General features: G+C 42.3%; 1 protein-coding gene across 1 annotated transcript; it reads right to left on the bottom strand.

Moving 5' to 3' along the window:
• Window positions 1-8,476: 8,476 nt before the first annotated feature.
• Window positions 8,477-9,266, bottom strand: MYCTH_66924 (uncharacterized protein; the record flags this gene model as incomplete). The annotated part of the gene is made up of 3 exons (XM_003663415.1): window positions 8,477-8,893; window positions 8,977-9,174; window positions 9,227-9,266. Coding segments are annotated over 2 exons (160 nt in total), but the record flags the coding sequence as incomplete, so codon positions are not given.
• Window positions 9,267-12,709: the final 3,443 nt, after the last annotated feature.

The raw sequence follows: 12,709 nt of genomic DNA, 5'->3' as shown, positions 1-12,709 counted from the left end.
CCGCGACAAATTCGAGAACAACTACTAGCCAACCTGACAAGAAAATGAGGACAGAAGCTTACGCCCTATGGAATGGGTCTACGATGTAGGAAACAGAGCAGCCGAATTGCTCTGGAAGATTAAAGACTAGAGTCTAGAAAGCATTACGATAGTTCTAAAACGAGCCTGGCCTAGGTACTATAGAATAGGACAAGATATATAGGACTTATGCTAGAGTAACGATTGCCTCTATCATGCGGACGAAAAGAAATCACGAATTTGGGAGCTTTAAATAAAGCTATAGTACGTACGATAGAGAGCAGAACGGACCTAATGGTAGGAAACTATAAATACCTAATGGCTTATAGAAATGAGTATAATTAACGAAGCTATTATTAGCTAAATAACTAAAGAGGTTAGCACTGACCTAGGAAACGGGTTAGGGCCCTTCGAGGGGCCTGGAAACCATTAACGCCTGTATAGCGGCAAGTGGTAGCGTAGTATAGGAGGAACTACCGCAAGAGACCACTATATCGAGACCTCCTAGCAGAAATATAGGAAGTTGCCGCGATCTTTAGATGACGATAGTACAATAAGCGACTATAGATAATAGTACAATGGAAACAGCACGAAATGCTTGTACTAGTGGACAGTGGAGCAGAGATGAACCTAATTTCGCCGATGCTTGTAAATTAGCTACAGATACCCTAGAGAATGAAGCGGAAGCATGGCATAGTCATAGGACCATTTCTAATATAATAGGTATATAAGGAGACCGGACCAATTAATATTACTATAATAAGGAAGACTATAATAGTTATATTTAATATTATAGATATAGGCGATAATAATGATATAATATTAGGGTTACCATAGTATAAAGATTACGACCTAGACATTAGCTAGAAGAATAGTAGCTACCTATAACCTTAAATAGAATCATATTTGACTAGCAAGATAAGGAGTATATAAGGATCGTAAGTAGACGATGCTTAAGGGAAGGCATATCCTTCGGATCTATTATAAGAGACAGATAGTGGCAGACAGACTACTATAGACTCTAGAAGAAGCAGCAAAACGATACCAACGCTACGATGGGAGGAACGAGCTAAACCGTCAATAGCTGTTCTCTCTATTAACGAATGTAGAGTACTGCAATTAGAGCAGTAGGTTGAGAGGGGAGAAATCGCTAGTATCGCCATAGACGGAACCAAGTTTGTATACTATCAGAAAACCGAGAGACGAGACAAGACTAGGGAAGTACTAAAGGAATACAAAGGACACCTAGCATTCGAACCGAAACATCTAGAAGGACTACCAAAACACGGCCTATAGGATTATAAGATCAAGCTTAAGGAAGGAGTACGACTAAAGTTCTTTAAGATTTACTATACGAGCTAGACGTAGAACGAAGAACTTAAGCAATATTTAGAGAAGAACCTTTAAAGAGAATATATCTACCTGTTAATATTGCTAGCAGGCTACCTAATCCTGTTTATGCCTAAGAAAGATAGAAAGCTATAGTTATATATTGACTATTGGCAACTTAATAAATAGACCGTAAAAAACCGATACCTATTACTATTAATCTTATAGCTCCGAGATTAGTTAGTAGGAGCCTAATATTTTATATATCTTGACTTGCTATCGGCCTATAACTATATATAGATTAAAGAAGGCGATAAGTGAAAAACGGCCTTTAGGACACCCTATAGCTACTATAAGTACCTCGTCATATTATTTGGACTTACAAACGTGCTAGCAACGTTCTAAGCCCTGATTAATCAAGCTATCCGACCCTTTCTTAATAAATTTGCGGTATATTATCTTGACGATATACTTATCTTCTCCAAGACAATAGACGAACACTGGAAGTACATAAAAGTAGTACTAGACGCGCTACATGTATATAAACTATTAGTTAACAAGGAAAAGAGCGAATTCCATATTAGAAAGATAGTCTTTTTAGGATACAAAATATCCCTAGGACAAATTCAGATAGAACCTTCAAAGGTTAAAGCCATTAAGAATTAGCTACGACTAACGATAGTTACAGAAGTACAAAGCTTTATCGGATTTACAAACTTCTACCAAATGTTCATTAGGAACTTTAGAGCAATTATACGACCTTTATATAAACTTACCAAGAAGAATGCTAGATTCCAATAAGAAGGACAATATAAGCAAGCATTTATATAGATCTGCGACGCCATTTGTCACGGATAAGCACATGGGCGGCCTGGCAGGCTGCAGCTAGGACACGGGACATTCCGACAGCCAATCACTCGACGGACTAATCAGAAGATTATCACCGCCAAGACTAAGGTCTTCACTAGTGATAATAACATGTCACCGTCGACAACGCAGAATCACGAAGTGAAAAGAGAAGTGATACTAGTAATAACTATTAAAGAAGGACAGACCATTGTATATATATAGCTAGCCAGTCACTCGTTATGGTGGACTCTGGGAGTTCGCCAGTGGTAACAATCACAATCACAATACTTATACCAAGCATTGCTAATTACTGTAAGAGACAACTCTAAGTGTTGTTGTAAACCCTTTGGCTTCACCGAATCCCTCAGACGACCTGCCTGCTTGTCCCGCTTCACCTACCTCCGTCTGGACCCTTTCAGAAGAAGTCTGAGTTGGGTTCGTCACACGTTGTTACCACTCCCTTTGTTCTATCATGGTTCAGAACGGAGGTGACTTCGACCTCGACACCGACATGGCTACCGACGTCACGGCCGAACAACTGCTCGCCTAGCTTAGTCAACTCCAGCAGCGGATCTAGGAGTTAGACCAGAGAGACAAGGCTACTCAAGCTCGAATCAAGGAACTCGAGAACCGCGAAAAGTACTCGCAGAAGTTGGTTAACAAGGCCTACGCCAAAATCGAGGCACTCGAGGGCGCTAAAGCGAAGCGTATCAAGATCGAACCACCTGGCAAATACAGAGGAACCAAAGAGGATCTCGTAGGATTCTTGACAAATCTCTGATCCTACTTCTGGCTTAACGACGACAAGTTTCTAGACGAAAAAGCTAAAGTCCTTTACGTAGCCACGAGACTAGAGGGCAAGGCACTTAGATGGTTCGAGCCGACGTGGAATGACTATCTTACTAAGGAAGACGAAGACGACCGAGACGTGTTCACGCAGGTAGTCTTCCGATCTTACGACCGTTTCGAAGAAGAGCTTCGGAAAGTTTTTGGCGACAAAGACGAGAAGATTCATATACAAGAAAGACTCGCCAATCTCCGACAGACCAAGTTAGCAGCCTCCTACGCCGTATAATTTAGACAGGACATACTTAAGTCTTAGCTTAACGATAAGGCGTTGATGCAATTGTTCTACAATGGCTTGAAGGAAAAGGTCAAGGACGAGCTGTATAAGTACGATCGGCCTGAGACTCTAGACGAATACATCGCGCAGGCCATTAGGATCGATGATCGACTCTACATACGAGAGTAGTAGAAACGAGGTCGAATGAACGGAACCATGGTTAAGGCTAACGATAAGAAAAAGCAAGCGTACGTCAATACCTCGTACAGGACGTACCCCGGAGCTATAGATGTAGATACAGCGTAGAAGCAGGACTAGAAGAAGACGGCTAAAGACAAGTCTAATGTTACCTACTACAACTACGGAAAGAAAGGGCACTATAAGTGAGAATGCTAAAGCCCGAAGAAAGAATGGAAACCAACCCCTAGAAAGGAAATTGCGACTATCGACGAAACTACCAAGGACGTTATCGAAGTAGCGGCTACGAGCTACAAAGACAAGGATAGTGACATAGATAGTCTCGGACATGACGGCAACGGTAAAGACGAACAAGCACCGTACTCCGAACTGGTCACTGTAGACCTAGAGACAGGTCTTGCCGAATAGGATATGGCAGGAGAATATGCACCGCCAGTTTCGATTCTCCTAGCCTTGAGGTAGTAGGGTTTTATAGTTACGTAGAGGTAGGATGGATCGTGGATAACCGACACCTAAGGAATCGAAAGACCTGGACCTAATGTTCTATTCCTCTAGGAACGAATCGAATGGTACTGTAACGAAGTTTTTCGGCTTAACACGGAACTACGTAAATGGGACGGGCGCTTGATTTGACTTGCCTAATAAAGCGATGGAATAAGGGACGAAATGAGGGAACTCTGACATATCGTGGAAACTATTAAAGGAGAACAGCCTATGATATACGATGGGCCTGATAGCTACGCCGAGTATCTTGACGGCTAACAACTCAGCAACGACGTGCGGAACCCAGAATACCAGTTCATGCGCGCGAACCGCGGAAAAGACGAGCGTACGTAGGAAAGCTACTAGAAGAAATACTCCTATGTCAGCACTAGAGTACCTACAGTCTACGTACAATGGGAAGGATTTGAGAAAGAATTCCAATACCTCCTAGGCGACGCCACGTGACTGTACCCTTGACATGAGGCACATGCGTAAGTGCCCTGGTTCCAGTGTATGGCACACGAATGCCGATATCACTTCCGCGACAAATTCGAAAACAATCACTGGCCGACCCGACAGGAAAACAGGGACGGAGGCTTATACCCTATGGAATGGGTCTACGATACAGGAAACAGAGCGGCCGAATTGCTCTGGAAGATCGAAGCCCGCGATCTAGAAAGCATCACGGTAGTTCCAAAACGAGCCTGGCCTAGGCACTGCGGAACCGGACGAGACACATAGGACTCGTGCTAGAGCAACGATTGCCTCTATCACGCGGACAAAAAGAAATTACGAATTCGGGAGCTTTAGATGAAGCTATGGTACGCACGACGGAAAGCAGAGCAGACCCAATGGTAGGAAGCCGCAAGCACTTAATAGCTCACGGAAATGAGCACGATCGACGAAGCTGCTATTAGCCGAATAACTGAAGAGGTTAGCACTAACCTAGGAAACGGGTCAGGGCCCTTCGAGGGGCCCGGAAACTATTAACGCCTACGTAGCAGTAAGTAGTAGCGTAGTATAGGAGGAACTGGCGTAAGAGACCACTATATCGAGACCTCCTGGCAGAAACATAGGAAATCGCTACAATCTTTGGACGACGGCAGCAAGACAAGCGATTATAGATAACAGCACAGTGGAAATAGCACGAAATGCTCGTACTAGTGGACAGTGGAGCAGAGATGAATCTGATTTCGCCGACACTTATAAATCAGTTACAAATACCCTAGAGAGTGAAGCGGAAGCATAGCATAGTCAAAGGGCCATTTCCGACGTAATGGGTACGTAGGGAGACCGAACCGATCGATATCACTATAGTAGGAAAGACTATAGCAGTTGTATTTAGCATCGTAGACATAGGTAACGATAAAGATATAATATTAGGGTTACTATAGTATGAAGACTACGACCCGGACATTAGCTAGAAGAATGGTGGCCACCTGCAACCCCGAACGGAGTCGTATTCGACCAATGAGATGGGGAGCGCGCAAGGATCGCGAGCGGACGATGCTCAAGGAAAGGTATGTCCTACGGATCCACCGCAAGAGACGGACAGTGGCAGACAGACCACTATAGACTCTAGAAGAGGCAGCATAACGACATCGATATCGCGATAGGAGGAACGAGCTGAATCGCCGATAGCTGTTCTCTCTGTTGACGAATGCGGAGCACTGTAATTGGAGTAGTGGGTTAAGACAGGAGAAATCGCCAGCATCGCCATAGACGGAACCAAGTTCGTATACTATTAGAAAACCGAGAGACGAGACAAGACTAGGGAAGTACCGAAGGAGTACGAGGGACACCTAGCATTCGAACCAAAGCATCTGGAAGGATTACCAGAACACGGCCTATGGGATCACAAGATCAAGCTTAAGGAAGGAGCACGACTAAAGTTCTTTAAGATTTATTACACGAGCCAGACGTAGAATAAAGAACTTAAGCGATATTTGGAGGAGAACCTTCTAAGAGGATATATCCGCCCGTCGACATCGCCAGCAGGCTACCCGATCCTGTTTATGCCTAAGAAAGACGGAAAGCTACGGTTATACGTCGACTATCGGCAACTTAATAAACAGACCGTGAAAAACCGATACCCGTTACCGCTAATCTCATGGCTCCGAGATCAGTTGGCAGGAGCCTAATATTTCACGTGTCTTGACTTGCCATCGGCCTACAACTATATACAGATCAAAGAAGGCGACAAGTGGAAAAATGAGTACCTTGTCATGCTATTCGGACTTACAAACGCGCCGGCAACGTTCCAAGCCCTAATTGATCAAGCTATCCGACCCTTTCTCGACAAATTTACGGTATATTATCTCGACGACATACTCATCTTCTCCAAGACGATAGACAAACACCGGAAGCACGTGATAGCAGTGCTAGACGCGCTACACGCGTACAAGCTATCAGTTAACAAGGAAAAGAGCGAATTCTATGTCAGGAAGACAGTCTTTTTGGGATACGAAATATCCCTAGGACAAATCTAGATGGAACCTTTAAAGGTTAAAGCCATTAAGAATTGGCCATGACCGACGTTAGTCACGGAAGTACAAAGCTTCATCGGATTTGCGAACTTCTACCGAATGTTTATCAGGAACTTTGGAGCGATCGCACGACCTTTGTACGAGCTTACCAAGAAGAATACTGAATTCCAATGGGAAGAGTAACATAAGCAAGCATTCATGCAGATCCGTAACGCCATTACTAAAGATCTAGTACTAGTACTACTAGACCCCAAGAAGCCATTTGAGGTAGAAACGGACGCTTCAGACTACGCTATCAGAGGACAATTGGGATAACGAGACGAACAAGGGAAGCTACATCCTATAGCCTTCTTTTCAAAGAAGCTCGACAGATTACGTCTCAATTATCCGATTCACGACAAGGAACTACTTGCGATTGTCGAAGCTTTCAAGGAATGGCGACTATACCTTAGTAGTATGATTGAACTAGTACAAGTGTATACGGATTATAAGAATTTGCGATACTTCATGACGACAAAGGAACTCAACGGACGACAAATACGATAGGCAGAATTCCTCGCAGAATTTAACTTCGAGATCCGCTACAAGAAGGGCAAAGAAAACGTACGAGCGGACATTTTAAGTCGACGAACGGATCATACAAAAGGACAAATAGGAACAACACCACCGTTGTTCAAGGAACGAATAGACGGAACGCTGCATCACGAAACACAGACACCCGTGGAAGATGATCTACTTGACTCGTTCCTAGAATGCTATATAATCTTTCGAGAGGAAAGGATTAACGAGGCATAGTATCAAGCAGCACCCGGACTAGTGGTACCTGACGGAGTAGAAGAAAGAGATAGGAAACTCTGGTACCGAGGCAAAGCGTATATCCATGACAAAGATCAATAGCTACGGATGATTCGAGAACTCTACAAGTCGAAACTCGGAGGATATAAAGGAGTTACGAAGACTGTCGTACAAGTCAAGAAACACTACGACTTTCCACAGTTGACGGCACGAGTTAAGGAAGTCGTACAGAACTACGACATTTGCAATCGAAGCAAGACGGCACGACACAAGCTGTATAGGCTACTTTAGCCACTACCAATAGCTGACAAACCATGGAGTTTAGTCACGATGGACTTTATTACGAAGCTGCTAGAATCTAAGGACATAGCCACAGGAGTGACCTACGACAGTATTCTTACTGTAGTAGATCGCCTGACTAAGTGGGCATACTTCTTTCCCTATAAGGAGTCCTGGACAGCAGAACAGTTGGCAGACGTGATCTATCGGCAAGTTACATCAGTGCATGCTTGGCCGCAAGAATGGATCACCGACAGAGACACTAAGTTCGCGTCGAAGTTCTGGCAAGCGTTAATGCAACAATTAGGCGTTAACAGTAAGCTGTTAACAGCATATTACCTACAGACTAATAGACAAACGGAGCGACTAAACTAAGTTATTAAGCAGTACCTCCGCTCTTATATTAACTACTAGCAAAACGACTAGGTCATACTGTTACTAATAGTATAACTCGCTTATAACACGACGCTAACGGAAACGACCAAAGTCATACCGTTCTTCGCGAACTACGGATATGAAGCAGACCTTAGGCAAGGACTAGAGGTCACAGTGCCAAGAGCAGCAGTCAAAGTAGAACAGATATATACACTATATAAGAAGCTCAAAAAGGAACTCGAGTTTGTCAGAACTAGAATGAAGAACTACTACGACAAACACAGGCTCGAGGGACCTTGCCTAGAGAGGGGAGACAAAGTCTATCTGATTGCACGAAACCTGCGAACTAAACGACCAAGCGCGAAGCTAGACTTCAAGAAGGTCGGACCCTTCGTTGTCAAAGAACGAATTTCGACATCTAACTACCGACTATCGTTACCGTTATCTATACGCCTACGGACGGATGTTTTTCATATTTCACTTCTCGAACCAGCACCAAAGAACGCCAAGGTTGCCACGCACATCGAAGCAGAGGACGAAGAGGAAGAATGGGACGTCGAAGAAATTCTGGATTCACGTATCATTAACGGGGAACTATAGTACCTGGTCAAATGGCTTAATTTCGGACTAGAAGACAACTCATAGGAACCAGTCAAGAATTTGAACTGCCCTAAGAAACTAGAACAGTTCTACCGGCAGAACCCGGATCGACCAAAGGAAAACCCGGGACAGAACCAAAGACGGCGCCCCAGTCGACAGCATTGACGGTATCATTAATCTGTGACGAGGGCATAGTAGGCGTCTCTTACTACTTAATCTCCTCTAACTCGTCTAAGGTCGATAGACTATACGCCACCATATCGGCACCTTTCTCTACTAAAAACTCCTTCTGCTGACGAAGATGCCGGAGCCGCGTAAGCTTTTCGGACAACTCACGCTAGGCCTCTTCTAGACGGCGTTGGGATTTATCTAGCTCAAGTTTGGCACGATGTTTAGCATCTTTAATACAACGTTGCTCTTAAAGAATGCGATCCACTAGAACAAACATTAGGAATTATAGTAAAAAAAAAAAAAAAAAAAAAAAAAAGGAGACAGGCTTACAGGAAGAAAGCGGGATGCCAGAGCTATTGCAAGAACGACCTTGACAAACATAGGCCTTATAACGCTTTGTGCGTGTGATCATTTTACAGACGAGGCCTTACGACACGCACCAAGAGCAAGGTATAACGACAAAACCGTTCTTAGCGATATTCTAAGCAAGGGAAGCACGGTAACGTGTAAAATACGACTTCTGTTTCTCTATCGGTATTTTGTTAGCATGGCGACTACGATACAGAAACAGGGAGAATGTAGTACTCACAAGCGAAGGGTTGTTAGCGCTATTTGAAACGACCTAAGAGGGCTTTCGGGTCGAAAGCCTTAAAGGAGGGGCATCGTGTCACGGATAAGCATATAGGCGGCCTGGCAGGCTGCAGCTAGGACACGGGACATTCCGACAGCCAATCACTCGACGGACCAATCAGAAGATTATCACCGCCAAGACTAAGGTCTTCACTGGTGATAATAACATGTCACCGTCGACAACGCAGAATCACGAAGTGAAAAGAGAAGTGATACTGGTGATAACTATTGAAGAAGGACAGACCATTGTGTATATATAGCTAGCTAGTCACTCGTTATAGTGGACTCTAGGAGTTCGCCAGTGGTAACAATCACAATCACAGTACTTATACCAAGCATTGCTGATTACTGTGAGAGACAACTCTAAGTGTTGTTATGAACCCTTTGGCTTCACCGAATCCCTCAGACGACCTGCCTGCTTGTCCCGCTTCACCTACCTCCGTCTGGACCCTTTTAGAAGAAGTCTGAGTTGGGTTCGTCACACCATTACTAAAGACCTAGTACTAGTACTACTAGATCCTAAGAAACTATTTAAGGTAGAAACGGACGCTTTAGACTATGCTATTAGAGGACAATTAGGACAATAGGACAAATAAGGGAAGCTATATCCTATAGCCTTCTTTTCGAAGAAGCTTGACAGACTACGTCTTAATTATCTGATCTATAATAAGGAACTACTTGCGATTGTCGAAGCTTTTAAGGAATAGCGACCCTACCTTAGCGGTACAATTAAACTAGTATAGGTATATATAGATTATAAGAACTTATAATACTTTATAATAATAAAGGAGCTTAATAGACAATAAATACGATAAGTAGAATTCCTCGCGGAATTTAACTTTAAGATCTGCTATAAGAAGGGCAAAGAGAACGTACAAGCGGATACCTTAAGCTAACAAACAGATCATATAGAAGAACAGACAGAAACAATACTACCGTTATTTAAAGAATAAATAGATTGGACACTATATTACGAAACGTAGGCACCTATAGAAGATAACCTACTTGACTCGTTCCTAGAGTATTACGTAATCTTTTAGGAAGAAAGGACCGACGAGACATAGTATCAAGCAGTACCTAGACCAGTAGTACCTAACAGAGTAGAAGAAAGAGATAAGAAACTCTAGTACCGAGGCAAAGCGTATATCTACGACAAAGACTAATAGCTACGAATGATTCGAGAACTCTACAAGTCGAAACTCGAAGGATATAAAGGAGTCACAAAAACTGTCGTATAAGTCAAGAAACACTATGACTTTCTATAGTTAACGGCACGAGTCAAGGAAGTCGTATAAAGCTGTGACATCTACAACCGAAGCAAAACGGCACGATACAAGCCGTATGGGCTACTTCAGCCACTGCCAACACCTAACAAACTATAGAGTTTGGTCACGATAGACTTCATTACGAAGCTGCCAGAATCTAAGGACATAGCCATAGGAGTGATCTACGATAGCATCCTTACTATAGTAGATCGCCTAACTAAATAGGTATACTTCTTTCCCTATAAAGAATCCTAGATAGCTAAATAGCTAGCAGACGTGATTTATTAGCAAGTTACATTAGTACATACTTAGCTGTAAGAATGGATTACCGATAGAGACACCAAGTTTATATCGAAGTTCTAGCAAGCATTAATGTAACGATTAGGCGTTAATAGCAAACTATTAACGGCATATTACCTATAGACCAACGGACAAACGGAGTAACTAAACTAAGTCGTCGAATAGTATCTCCGTTCTTATGTCAATTACTAGCAAAACGATTAGGTTATATTATTGCCTATAGTATAACTCGCCTACAATACGACATCGACAGAAACCACAAAGGTTATACCATTCTTTACGAACTATAGGTACGAAGCAGACTTACGCCAAGGACTAGAAGTCACCGTACCACGAGCAGCAGTCAAGGCAGAACAAATGTACGTACTATATAAAATACTAAAGCAGGAACTTAAGTTTGTCAAAACTAAGATAAAGAACTACTACGACAAACATAGGCTCGAGGGACCTTGCCTAGAGAGGAGAGACAAAGTCTATCTAATCTTATAATATCTATAAACCAAACGACTAAGCGAGAAGCTAGACTTTAAAAAATTAGGACTATTTATTATTAAAGAACGAATCTCGACATCTAACTATCGACTATTATTACTATTATCTATATAACTACGGATAGACGTTTTTTATATTTTACTCCTCGAACCAGTACCAAAAAACGCCAAGGTTGCTACGTATATCGAAGTAAAGGACGAAGAGAAAGAATAGGACGTCGAAGAAATCTTAGATTTACAAATCGTTAACAGAGAACTATAATATCTAGTTAAATAGCTTGATTTTAGACTAGAAGATAACTTATAGGAACCTATTAAGAACCTAAATTACCCTAAGAAACTTTAGCAGTTCCATTAGAGGAACCCTAATCGACTAAAAGCAATAGACTAGAGACTAACTCGAAATCGGCTAGCAAGGATAGATCCAAAGGAACTTCAGGATATATAGTATCCTAAAGCTATCCGAAATCGGCAGATAGGCAAGATAGGGTTAAAGAAGATATAGTAACCCTAGAAGCCTCTGCTGCCGCCACCGCCTTAGCCTCCTTACGCTCCACTCGCTCTAACTTCTCTACACTATTAATACCCCAAGCAATAGCCCTTATCATCTTCTTAAACCACATCCGCTTTTATTTCTAAAGACAAAGGACTTGCTCCTTAGTAGCTATAAGTTTATCCTTAAGTTTCTAATGCTAAGCTACGATAGACTAAAGCTAAGCAGGGGAGACACTAAGAACGTTATAATTCGAGTGTTTATTACAAACGTACTCTATATATCAAGAAGAGTTAGCTTTCGAGACCTTATATAAACTAAGGCCTTTAGACTTATATAGTAAACAAGGACGCATTATTAAAAGGCTATCTAAAGAAAGAATTGCTATAAGAAGGTAATTAGTATAAAGAGTCAATATAGTAGGTTTAGATTTCGACTTCTTTCTTATATAATTAGCTATCTTAATAATATCGTAAAAAGGCAAAGGAAAGAAGAAACTAGGAAACGCAATTATATATAGACAGGGGATATTAGCACTATTTAAAACAGACCAGAGTCTTTTAAGGACAAAAGACCTAAAGGAAAGGCATCGTATCATAATTTGGCTACATAAGGCAACCTAGCAAGGCATATAGGACTAATCAGGAACCACAAGATCTAAAGACTAATCAGGAAGTAATCGCAATAATTATACTTCGATCAAGACGAGCACTTAGGTAACGATCGCAGGATTATAGCAGCAATCATACGATCAAGACTCAAAGAGGAAGGACAGGGAATTATATATAGTCACTCGTTCCACCGGACTCTAGCGAACTCTGGGAGTTTACCAGTGATAGCAACCCATAATCACAGTACTTATACCAGGCATTACTGATTACTGT

Source organism: Thermothelomyces thermophilus, chromosome 3 (assembly GCF_000226095.1).
Source record: "Thermothelomyces thermophilus ATCC 42464 chromosome 3, complete sequence".
Lineage (NCBI taxonomy): Eukaryota > Fungi > Ascomycota > Sordariomycetes > Sordariales > Chaetomiaceae > Thermothelomyces > Thermothelomyces thermophilus.
Note: the sequence above shows the minus strand (reverse complement) of the source record. Positions and strands in the feature narration are given on the sequence as shown.